The sequence below is a fragment of the Monodon monoceros genome, unplaced genomic scaffold (genome assembly GCF_005190385.1).
Source record: "Monodon monoceros isolate NGI ecotype Baffin Bay Population unplaced genomic scaffold, NGI_Narwhal_1 Super_Scaffold_18, whole genome shotgun sequence".
NCBI lineage: Eukaryota > Metazoa > Chordata > Mammalia > Artiodactyla > Monodontidae > Monodon > Monodon monoceros.
The window spans coordinates 99,449,710-99,462,817 of record NW_021703774.1 but is presented as its reverse complement, the minus strand read 5'-3'; the positions used below and the strand labels follow the sequence as shown (position 1 = coordinate 99,462,817).

General features: G+C 36.3%; 1 protein-coding gene across 8 annotated transcripts in view; it reads left to right on the top strand.

Annotated features, from left to right (window-relative positions):
- The window catches only part of CCDC18 (coiled-coil domain containing 18), a 117,905-nt gene that overhangs the window by 63,742 nt on the left and 41,055 nt on the right, over positions 1-13,108 (top strand). For all 8 annotated transcript variants that reach the window (XM_029228829.1, XM_029228830.1, XM_029228832.1 and 5 more), the window contains 4 exons: positions 1,398-1,565; positions 4,469-4,611; positions 7,544-7,707; positions 7,925-8,138. In XM_029228829.1, coding sequence (XP_029084662.1) covers positions 1,398-1,565; positions 4,469-4,611; positions 7,544-7,707; positions 7,925-8,138 — 689 coding nt within the window. The remainder of the gene's footprint in view (positions 1-1,397; positions 1,566-4,468; positions 4,612-7,543; positions 7,708-7,924; positions 8,139-13,108) is intronic.

Below are 13,108 nucleotides of genomic sequence, written 5' to 3'. Positions count from 1 at the left end.
GTTTTTCATATTAATGAAATGTGGGATTTTTTTTCACTTTATTTTGTAAAATTTATTTGCCACTGTCCTTTAAATTATGATTTTTTTTTTTTTTTTTTTGGCCATGCCATGTGGCTTGCAGGATCTCAGTTCCCCAGCCAGGGATTGAACCTGGGCCACTAGGCCACCAGTGAACTCCCTAAACTGTGATTTTAAATGGTTGCATCTTTTTTTTTTTTTTGCGGTACGCGGGCCTCTGACTGTTGTGGCCTCTCCCATTGCGGAGCACAGGCTCCGGACGTGCAGGCTTAGTGGCCATGGCTCATGGGCCAAGCTGCTCCACGGCATGTGGGATCCTCCCGGACCGGGGCACGAACCCGCGTCCCCCACATTGGCAGGCGGACCCTCAATCACTGCGCCACCAGGGAAGCCCTAAATGGTTGCATCTTTTAAAATCAGATTTATATATCATCATTTAGTAAACCTTCCCCTTACTTTAGGAACAGGTAACAAATATTATGAAATATATATGAAATTATGCTGTATTATTTGTAGAATTTTAAAATGATTTCTTTTGGCACTTTTTAGGATTTGGATTTCTTGGACAAAAGGCATTTTTTTTCCTTCTTAATAGGTTCTCCCAGATAACTCTAAAGGTTTCATTTAAAGCAATTTGGGGGATCAGCATATTCAAGTCCTAAATATTCGGAGTGAATAAGTGCAATTTCTTAGTTGGTATTGTTTTCATGTATGTTTTTTGGAGCGTGAATATTCAAGAGTGCTTGCTGGGATATTATTTTACAAACAATGGCAATGATAGCAACAGTAATGTACTAAATAGCACCTAACATTTATACAGTGTTTTCATGGTTATGGTTTATTATCAATAAGAGAAAAAGATATATCAAATGGAGTGTGAAGAAATCCATGGCTTCCTATGTTTTCTCCCTTGTTCTGGGAGAAGTCACGCAGAATAAGCTCCTTTCTGTAGCAGTGAAATGCAGCAACATTTATGCAGTACTTCTGCCCAGGGAAGCCTGCTTATGACTCAAAGTTCAAGGTTTTTTATTGGGGGCTGGTCACATAAGAACAGCCATAAGTATCAGAATTCCAAGCTCCTAGAAGGAAAGCATGATTTGGTGCCCTAGCCAGGGAAAACAGTCTCATCACTTAAGGAATATTTCAAAAGCCACATTCCCAGACATCAGCCAAGAACCAACCCTATTAACAGGCCCTTCTAACATACCTCCCCATCAGAAAAATGAGCCCTGCCCTTCCACATAATAAATTATAGCTGTGAATACAATTGTCCCATATGACAAGTGAGGGTAATTATCTAATAAGGTAGACAACATTGACATTTTATTGCTTTTTATTTGAAATATGTCATTATAATGAGAAATGTGTATATTTGTTAGGTATATTGTTTACAGAAAGAGCTGAAGATTAAAAATCACAGTCTTCAAGAGACTACTGAGCAAAATGTTATTCTGCAGCATACTCTTCAACAACAGCAGCAAATGTTACAACAAGAGACATTTAGAAATGGAGAGCTAGAAGACATTCAAACTAAACTTGAAAAACAGGTATATATTACTGGTCAAAATGGTTTTATGAAATAGAAATTTTTTAAAATTGATAATAGATTTTTTGCTAGTTATGTAAATTGCTGTTTAACCTCAAAGATACCATATTATAAGAAATATTCTAAATCAACATTGTAAAATGTATAAAGTTTTATTCCAATGTAATGTGATCGTGTAATACCGTGGGTACATTTTTGTCACTCCATCCAACTTAGTTATAATTTAGTCTTCTTTATTCAGTTTTTCCTTTTTGGACCTGAATATAATACCTATCTGAATCATTATAGCTTTCAATTTCTTCATTTTGGATCAGGAGATGTGTGATAATCCCTAAAGAAATGCCAAGCAATGCACTAAAAGAAAAATCCCAAAGGAAACTACTCATTTTAAAAAATAAGTTATTACTCCAAAGAAAGAATCCTAGGAAATTTTATTCTAGAATCGAATCTTTTCTCTTTCATTCATTACCAAATTCATCTGAATTATTCTGACAGATATTTCACATTTTTTGTTTTGTTTTCCTCTCATCACACTTTACAGAAAAGTATAAATTAGAAAATGATAGTTCCCAGTAACCTCACTACACCTCACCTTTTTGTCATTTGTATGACTTTTTAATCTGTGTATTCTAACTTCATCCTCAGCCTCTCCAGTGGAACTAAAGAATCTCTTCTCTGCACATTCAAATATATCAGGCAGGTATTCTGTATTTTCTTTTTTAGAGACATCTGTCCTGTGGCTCTCTATCCCTTTTGTTCAAGTCTAGACCTACTGTTTGCTATGCCTGTTGTACAGCTTCATCCTGAGGCATTTCTTCATCTCATCTGTTATTTGATTCCCGCTTTCTAAATCCCTTGTCATTGACTCCAGTTTTTGTAAGATTGATTATAATTCTTGTTCTTTCTGAAATTGTTTTCATTTCTATAACGGTCTTACAGTTTTCTTCTGAGTTTTTTTTCCTTAAGTCTATCAATTCCTTTGTATTTTTCATTTGGTTATTTTATTTCTTCATGATCTTTGTTTTAAGAGATTTTTATGTCTTGTTTAATTTATTTGAGGGTCTAAAAAGTTTATATCTAAAAATTCCTTCAGTATTTGGAATAAATTTTCCAGCATATATTTTTTCTACTTTTTATTCATGTTCCACTATGCACAGGTTCCGTGTTGGATTTATTCAGATTGTTATCTTTAGATTCTTTCTGCTTATGAGTGTGCCATTTAATCAAACACAGAATGGGTAGATTTTCCATAGTTCCCTTCCCTTTTTACCTGGGTACTATTTTAATTTTATATTTGGAACTTAAGTTGGGGGTGTGGATATTAATGACTTATAATCTGTACTTAGTTCTTCAATGAGAGGTTTTAGAAGAGCAGGGAGGATATCAAAGTCATTAGCCAGATATTAACTTTGAGATCACAGTCATGTAAATGTTCATTGAAAATATGAAGTGGGACTCCCCTGGTGGCACAGTGGTTAAGAATCCACCTGCCAATGCAGGGGACATGGCTTCGATCCCTGGTATGGGAAGATCCCACATTCCACAGAGCAACTAAGTCCGTGCGCCACAACTACCAATCCTGTGCTCTAGAGCCCACAAGCCACAACTGCTGATGCCTACGTGCCCTAGAGCCTGCGCGCCGCAACAAGGAGCCCACGTGCCGCAACTACTGAAGCTCGCGTGCTCTAGGGCCCACTGCTGCAACTACTGAGCCCACATGCTGCAACTACTGAAGCCTGCACGCCTAGAGCCCGTGCTCCGCAACAAGAGAAGCCACTGCAATGAGAAGCCCGTGCACCGCAACGAAGAGTAGCCCCCGCTCGCTGCCATTAGAGAAAGCCTGCGTGCAGCAATGAAGACCCAATGCAGCCAAAAAAAAAAAATTGAAAAAAAAAAAAAAATGAAGTGGCTGAGGTTAACTAGGGAGAGAACATAGAATGAGGGGTGAGATGCCTGACTTTGACAGAGCTCTGAAGGATACAGTACCTGGAAGCCAAAGTAAGTATTTCATGACTTAAGGGATGATAATTGGTGTCATGGGCTGCTACAATCAGTGTCAAGTAAATTAAGAGTTGAGAAATATCCATTGGAATTAGCTGCATGGAAGCCATTGGTGACACAGTGTAGTTTCTGTACAGTGTCTAGATTGCTATGGGTTGAGGAATGAATGAGAAAGTGAGAAAAATGATACAACAAGCATAGAAAAAATCTGAGAAGTTGGGCTATAAAGAGGAGGAAAGAAATGGTGGTAGTCGGAAGGAGGTAGAGGTGTGGAGGAAAGTTTTTTATGATAGGAAGGTCTTGAACATGTTTAAATGCTAATATAAAGAAACCAGAAGAAAGAGAGATTGAAGATATAGCAGAGAGTAGAGGTAGTAGTGTGAGGTTCCTTAAAAAGTGGATTGGAGTTGAATCCAGAATGCCTATGAAGCAGTTTGACTTATATAGGAGGAAGAATACCTCCTGCAATGTAGTAAAACAGGAGGAATGAATAGGAGCAAATGCAAGTTGTAACGTTTTGAGGGCAGATGGGAATTCTAGGAATTGGTATGAGCCAATTTGTGAAGAAGGAAAGAAACATAGTTTGACAAGAGAAGAAAGAGCATTTCAGATGAGGATGATGAAAAGAGCAACATTTACCATTATTCTGTACAATTCTTTTAAGTCCTATTTTAGTGTTATGATGTGGTCACTTCTATAAATATGTGTGTGAATGAAATATCTTATTAAAAATTGTTTTGCTTTCATATTTTCAAAACGTTGTTTCTCGGTCTATACTTTGATTTTTGTAATAACATCTTGAAACTGATAGGCTAGGCTACAAATTTATATAAATATTTTTCTTCTGAAAAATGTTGAACTGTGTTTGAATTTAAAATACTTAACTGAAAATTGCTTTACAAGGTATCAAAACTTGAACAAGAGCTTCAGAAACAAAGGGAAAGTTCAGCTGAAAAGTTGAGAAAAATGGAGGAAAAATGTGAAGCAGCCACATATGAAGCAGATTTAAAAAGGCAAAAAGTTATTGAACTTACTGGTACTGCCAGGTAAAATGAATATGTTAGTTTATATTTGTCTTCCTGCTTTAACATCAGTCATATTTGAGTTTCACTATCAGATAATGTTCAGTGAAGTGTTTGCTTGAGGAATTAATTTCTCTACGGTGTGTGTTCCTATAGCATTGTTTGCACCTCCCTCATATCCCTCATGCCTTTTAGTATTATAAGTTAATATCCTTTTCTCTCCTACTATATTGTAGTTCCTTAAGGCCAAGATAATATATGGTTTAATTTAAGGGTCCTCCCACAACAATCAGCATAGTTCCTTGTACCTCATAGGCACTCAGCAGCTGTTTTATTAAATTGAATTGTGAAAGTGTCAGGCAAAGATGTTCTCATATAGAGGAATTTTTCATGGATTCTAATTGTTTATGGGAGGGAGTAAATTAATAGAAGAAAACAGTGGTCTCAACATTGACTGAACATTAAAATCACCCAAGGAGCTTTAAAAAGTACTGATGCCTAGGTCCTACCTCTAAAGATCCTGATTTAATGTGGCTGGGCTGTGCTAAGAAATCAATAGTTATTTGGTCAAGAAAGGGAATTATGAGTTGAAAGTTATACCTAGCTTCCCCAGACCTCTTATACTTTGTCGACAAGAGTTGACATAATTAATAATAAACTCTTAATTAGCCCACCATTCTACCAACAGGAATAAGAGTTAACTTATGCATTTGAACTTAAACCACAACATCCTCAGACTCCCTCTCCCCCTCTGACAGGAATAAAGGTAGGGCCTTTGTGCTTTGAGTAGCAACTTGCTTACCCAGATATCCTCAACTCTCTCAGTGGGGTCAAGAAGATATCCTATGTTTAAGACTAAGACCACAGTTCTTCAGACCTTCTTTCTGCCATTGATATTTGTCTATCCACTAACACAGCCTCACCACCAGTGTGTACCTTAATTCCACAAAAACTAATCAACATTGTAACTTTATCTTTGCTTGTGCCAGATTCCACAGAAGCATCAGATTTCCAGGCGTTAGATTTACCCTCATCTCTCTTACTAAGTCCCAAAAACCTCCTCATGTATTTTCTTCCCTTTTCCCACCGCATCTGAACTTGTGAAAGATTTCCACTTTATCCTCTGGAATTTACAGTCCATCCTGAAAGACATTCCCTATATTCTCTATCTCTTCTTTTCTCTTGCTGTAACAGAAATGTGACTGTCCCCTGAGGACATTGCTTCTTCCCCTGCAGCTCTCTAAAGTAAAAACTTTTCCCCATAGTTCTTGTACCACAGGGTTGAGATGGGAAATAGTATGACATACACCATGAACCTCATGTCATCAGATCATATCATCCCTCGTTGTTGCTGACACCTACAGGCCACCTGACTTACATAGCTCTTTCCAACACTACTCCTGTCTTTATTCTTGGGGATTTCAATATACATCTATCTAGCTGATCCTCAGCCACTCACTCACATGATTTATCCTAGATCTTATCGTTTCTGATATCTCCATTATTTCAACATAATCTGAATACTATGCATCTACCTCTATATTATTACCTCATTCCCTTTAATATCCCCAATTCAACAATTCTTTGATGTAACTAGGACCTCTGATCTATCAGTTCTACCACTGTCTCATTCCCTAATGCCCTTTCTCCTCTCTTTACCTAGCTTAAATTCTAATTAATCATTAAAATCACTGATTTACATAAACCCACAACTCCTTTACCTCTCTCTTACTTTGTGTACACAGAACTAAAAATCCAACTCAGACTAATTCATGCTTGCATCTTTACAGAAGCTGGAGAAAAATATAACGACACTGACCAGTCTTACTTTATACCCATAACTTCAAAACCTTAGGCATTTTCTTAATGCTGTCTGTCTGGCAATCACAATGTTACTTACTCTTGTAGAGGACTCTTTTACACCTTTGCCTTTTCTTTCAAAACTCTAACAACCCCTCCCCAATCCTTGCTCTCACTGATGATCTTGCTTTTGTTTCACTAAGAAAATTGAAATAACTGCTTCTTTCTTTTCTTACTCCCACCCTTTGACTTCTAGACAAAAACTCTTCTTAATTATAGCTAATAGGCACTTCAGTGGGTAAAATAAGTTCTAATTACTAGTAGGAAGCTTATGAACCAGATGAATAAACTTCATAAGAAAGATATATCTAGTTCCAAGATCTTCTCTTCATGAAGCAGGGTTTTTCTCTGTTCCAACTATTGCTTCTTTCACTTCTGAAACTATAATTTATAAAACTGTTTTTCTCTCCCAAAAGGGTTTAGAGTTAAAATATATCTGTTATATATCTCCGTGGATCTGTTTTAAAATTAAAATATCTCAGGGATTTTCCTGGTGGTCCAGTGGTTAAGACCTCGCCTTCCAGTGCAGGGAGTGCAGGTTCATCCCTCGTCATGGAGCTAAGATCCCACATGCCTCGCGGCCAAAAAGCCAAAACATAAAACAGAAGCAATATTATAACAAATTCAATAAAGACTTTAAAAATTGTCCACATCAAAAAAAAAAAATCTTAAAAAAAAAAATTAAAATATCTCCAAATAGAAAGAAAACAAATTCATTGAGCACCTTTTGTGTGCCAGATAGTGTACTAGGTAAATACATCATATAGTTGTGTTTAGTGGCATGTAATTGGTACAGAATTACAATCTATTAGTTGGAGCATTTTTAACAATATAATAGGTGATTTAAGACTCTGACTAGACATTTTTTTTATACAGCAGGTTTTTATTAGTTATCCATTTTATACATATTAGTATATATATGTTATATATAGTATATGTCAATCCCAATCCCAATCTCCCAATTCATCCCACGATGACTAGACATTTTGCTGATATTTGTCTTTATATAACTTGCAGACTTTGTTCAGTCAGAGATAAGTTAGTTGATTTTTAAGTTTCCAAATTATTATTTATTTTATTTTTTGTTTTTAATTAGGCAAGTAAAACTTGAGATGGATCACTACAAAGAAGAACTGTATAAAATGGAAAAAGAAATAAAGCACCTAAAACGAGATGGAGAAAATAAAGCAATGCATCTCTCTCAGTTAGACATGATATTAGAACAGACAAAGACAGAACTAGATAAGAAAACAAACGCTGGTAAGCAACAGGTTAGCTCAGCTTAGCTGCCTGCATTTGTATATTTAAAGAAATGGAATAAAGTGGGAATTTGAGATGACGGGGAAGGGACAATCAGTGGTATTTTGCCTCTTATAGATGAATAAAATTGGATATTCTTAATTATAATTGCTTACAAATTTCTGAATAACAAGTAGTTTATATATATAATTCTAAAATTATTCTCTGCTTTTAACAGTGAAGGAGTTAGAAAAGTTACAGCACCACACTGAAACTGAACTAACAGAAGCCTTGCAGAAACGGGAAGTACTAGAGACTGAACTACAAAATGCTCATGGAGAATTAAAGAGTACTTTAAGACAACTCCAGGAATTGAGAGATGTTCTACAGAAGGCTCAGTTATCATTAGAGGAAAAATACACTACTATAACGGATCTCACAGCTGAACTTAGGTGAGTTAAATACTAAAAAATGATATCACAGTTACAGGTACTTCACTTTATTACCCTTAGTCCTTGGGTCATACTATAGAGTTTGTTGTTGAATTCTAGATGTCCAAACTTCTCAACTGCCTTTAGCTCACTGTGTCTCATCCTAGGCAGTTCATCCCATGCTCCATCTCACTAATATAGCTGTTGCTGTTGGCTAATAGTTCCATCCTTGTTCTTTGGACCATTTTACATTGGCCCTCTCCTGTATCCCATAGTGGTAAAAAATGATTGGACCAGCATACAGCACTGATGAATAGAAAAATAATATTAACAATAACAATGTTGTTCTTTGTGTTAAGCCCTAATTTTGTGCCAGCACTATGGCAGGGACTTCATATATGATCTCAATCATTTCTTTACAACAAACCTATGAGTTGCTTATTATCACCTTTTTATGCTTGAGAAAACTGAGGCTTGAGAAAATTAAGTAAAATGCCCAAAGTCAGATAGTAGGGTCCAGAGAGGGGAGTGAAACACAGTCTGTCCAACTCTAAAATCTGGGTTCTTAGATTAGCAGCAATAGCATAAAATGCTGTTCCAGTACACATCTGTGGTGAGTAGGGGTGGAGAGCCAGACTGGAGCCAAAGTGTAGGAAATGGATTCTGAAAAGGAAAACAGACCAGGATGTGAAATGTGTAATGAAAGAACAGGATAGAGAGAAGCAAGGTGACCCAGAATCTTAGATATTGTAACCTTTGGTTCAGAGCAGGACCCCTTCTCTTTTCTACCCACAAATTCATTCTTGGTAAATTTCACATAGCTTTAAATACTATGTGTCAGAGACTTCCAAACCCATATCTCTAGAAAGACCTCTTCTCCAAACTCCAGACTCATATCTAATGACCTACTTGTTATCTCCACTGACGTATTTTAAAGAGGCATCTTAAACGTGGCTAAAACAATTCATTTTTTTTACTCATAACCCTGCCCTTCCTCCATCTCATTATTATGCAGTTGCTTAAACCAGAAATCTATAAGATTATTTTTATCTCTTTCCCTCCCTTTTTTCATCCAGTCTATTAGCAAGTCATGTCAACTTTATTTCTAAAACATATTCTGAAATCTATTGATTTCTTATTTTTTCTACTACCACCTTAGCACAAGCCATCATCATCTCTCACCTGGTCTGTTGCTGTGGCTTCCCACCTGGTCTACCAGCTTAAATTCTTGACCTTCCCCACAATTCATTCTCCACAGAATTGATTTAAGTTTATGATTCAAAACATAAATCAGATCATATTGCTTCCCTACTTAATCTTCTAATGGCTTCCCAAAAGATTCAGAATAGTAACCAAGCTCCTTGGGAAATGTAAATCGAAACCACAATGAGATACCACTTCAATCCGACTAAGATGGCCATAATAAAAACAAACAAAAAAAATCCAAGCAGAAGGGCTTCCCTGGTGGCGCAGTGGTTGAGAGTCCGCCTGTCCGTGCCCTGGTCCAGGAAGATCCCACATGCCACGGAGCGGCTGGGCCCGTGAGCCATGGCCGCTGAGCCTGCGCGTCCGGAGCCTGTGCTCCGCAACGGGAGACGCCACAACAGTGAGAGGCCCGCATACCACACACACACACAAAAATCCAAGCAGAAAATAACAAATGGTAAACTAAAATGATTACAGCCTCTGTGGAAAACAGTGTGGCAGTTCCTCAATAATTTAAACATACATTAACCATATAACTCAGTAATTCCACTCCTAGGTAAGTACCCAAAAGAATTGAAAACAGGTGTTCAAACAAAAATTTTGCACAAATGTTCATAGTACGGCTATTCCCAATAACCAATAAGTGGAAACGACCCAGCTGTACACTGGTAGTTGTAAATGGATAAACACAGTGTGGTGTATCCATACAAGGAATATTAATCAGCCATGAAAAGGAATAGAGTACTGAAACATGCTACAACATGGATGAACCTTGAAAATATTATGCTAAATGAAAGAAACCACATATGTGTTGCATAATTCCATTTATATGAAATATTCAGAATTAGCAAATCCATAGAGATAGAAAGCAGATTAATTGTTGCCAGGGACTGGGGGAAGGGAGAATGGAAAAAACTGCTAATGGATATGGGGTTTCCATTCAGAATGATGAAAAAGTACTGGAAATAGTGGTAACGGTTACACAACATTGTCAATGTACTTAGTGTAACTGCATTGTACACTTTAAAGTGGTTAAAATGGTAAATCTTATGTTATATGTATTTTACAACAACCAAAAAAAAAAAAAAAATACAAGCTCCTTTTCCTGTAATACAAAGCCCAAGGTTCCTGCCTACTTCTCTGGCCTCATTTCATATTGTTCTGCTTGCTCCTGGCTTTTTTATTGTACTTAAAGTTTACCAAGTTTTTTCCCACCTTAGGACTTTTGTCATAGCTGTTTCTTCGGCCTGAAATAATGGTTGTATGGCCAACTTCTTCATACCCTTCACATTACCTCAAAGGGCCCTTCCCTGACCAACCTATTCTAACATAGCCTCCCAGTCACGATCTCATCACTGTATTTAATGTTCTAACATAGCACTTTATATTATATTTTTCATGTTGAGTTGTTTATTATTTATAGTCCATCTCTTGACCTAGTAGAATGTAAGCTCTCTGTAATGAACAACATCTATCCTGTTGCCTATTAATTCCACTGTACATAGAACCTTGACATATAAGAAACATCCAATAAATATTTGCTAAATGATTAAGGGAATGAATGGATAAAAGAAGTAAAACAAAACTTAAAATTCTAGATAGTAGCTGAATTTTGGAAGTGCAGCTATTTATATAGACAGCAATTAGAGCTATCTTTAGAATTCATTTCATATTACTTTTAGAATATAAGTTTAGCCTTGTATGAACTCTTCAGGCTTTTAGGAGAACAGTAAACATCTCATTAAAGAAGTTCAGAATCTGCTTTTTAAAGTCAGCACCTTTATTATATTGTTTCATATTTAAGATTGGAAAATCATATGAAGATTCAAGATCAACAACATTTTCATCCTTTGTGATATCAGAACTTAGAGTTTGAAATTAAAATTCTCTGATCAGAGGCTTTAGAGTGATATAAATATTAAAATTGTGTCATTTTAAGCATTTTTATATATAAAATTATTCATAAGTTAGTGTTTTAAGAGGGTTAGAATTTATAAAAAATACATTTAAAAAATACATTTAAAATATTTCTATATTAGACTTCAATACTTCACTAAATGTAAGGTGTCATTTTGAGTAAAATTTCCATAAGAAATACAGTGGTCGTTTACTGAGCTTTGGATATCAGGGACATCAATCATGAGATAAATGCCTCGTTCAGTTATAGTGAACTCACAGCTATTATATATAAAAGACTTGCAAACACTCCTTTGATCTATAGATGAAAAAATATAGATATATTTTTAAAATTCTTATACTGATTCAGTCTTATTCCCTGGTAGTGCTTTTAACATTTAGCTTAAATTGTCTCCAATAGTAGAATCTGAGAAAGCCAGAGATAAACCCATGCATATATGGTCACCTTATCTTTGATAAAGGAGGCAAGAATATACAGTGGAGAAAAGACAGCCTCTTCAATAACTGGTGCTGGGAAAACTGGACAGGTACATGTAAAAGTATGAAATTAGAACACTCTCTAACACCATACACAAAAATAAACTCAAAATGGATTAAAGACCTAAATGGTAAGGCCAGACACTATCAAACTCTTAGAGGAAAACATAGGCAGAACACTCTATGACATAAATCACAGCAAGATCCTTTTTGACCCACCTCCTAGAGAAATGGAAATAAAAACAAAAATAAACAGGTAGGACCTAATGAAACTTAAAAGCTTTTGCACAGCAAAGGAAACCGTAAACAAGACAAAAAGACAACGTTCCGAATGGGAGAAAATACTTGCAAATGAAGCAACTGACAAAGGATTAATCTCCAAAATTTACAAGCAGCTCATGCAGCTCAATGTCAAAAAAACAACCCAATCCAAAAATGGGCAGAAGACCTAAATAGACATTTCTCCAAAGAAGATATACAGATTGCCAGCAAACACATGAAAGAATGCTCAACATCATTAATCATTAGAGAAATGCAAATCAAAATTACAATGAAATATCATCTCACACGGGTTCAGAATGGCCATCATCAAAAAATCTGTAAACAATAAATGCTGGAGTAGGTGTGGAAAAAAGGGAACCCTCTTGCACTGTTGGTGGGAATGTAAATTGATACAGCCACTATGTAGAACAGTACGGAGGTTCCTTAAAAAACTGCAAATAGAACTACCATATGACCCAGCAATCCCACTACTGGGCATATACCCTGAGAAAACCATCTTTCAAAAAGAGTCATGTACCAAAATGTTCATTGCAGCTCTATTTACAATAGCCAGGACATGGAAGCAACCTAAGTGTCCATCATCAGATGAATGGATAAAGAAGATGTGGCACATATATACAATGGAATATTACTCAGCCATAAAAAGAAAATTGAGTTATTTGTAGTGAGGTGAATGGACCTGGAGTCTGTCATACAGAGTGAAGTAAGTCAGAAAGAGAAAAACAAATACCGTATGCTAACACATATATATGGAATCTAAGGAAAAAAAAAAAAAGGTCATGAAGAACCTAGGGGCAAGACGGGAATAAAGACAGACCTACTACAGAATGGACTTGAGGATATGGGGAGGGGGAAGGGTAAGCTGTGACAAAGTGAGAGAGTGGCATGGACATATATACACTACCAAATGTAAAATAGATAGCTAGTGGGAAGTAGCCACATAGCACAGGGAGATCAGCTCTGTGGTTTGTGACCACCTAGATGGGTGGGAGGGAGGGAGACGCAAGAGGGAAGAGATATGGGAACATATGTATATGTATAACTGAGTCACTTTGTTATAAAGCAGAAGCTAACACACCATTGTAAAGCAATTATACTCCAATAAAGAT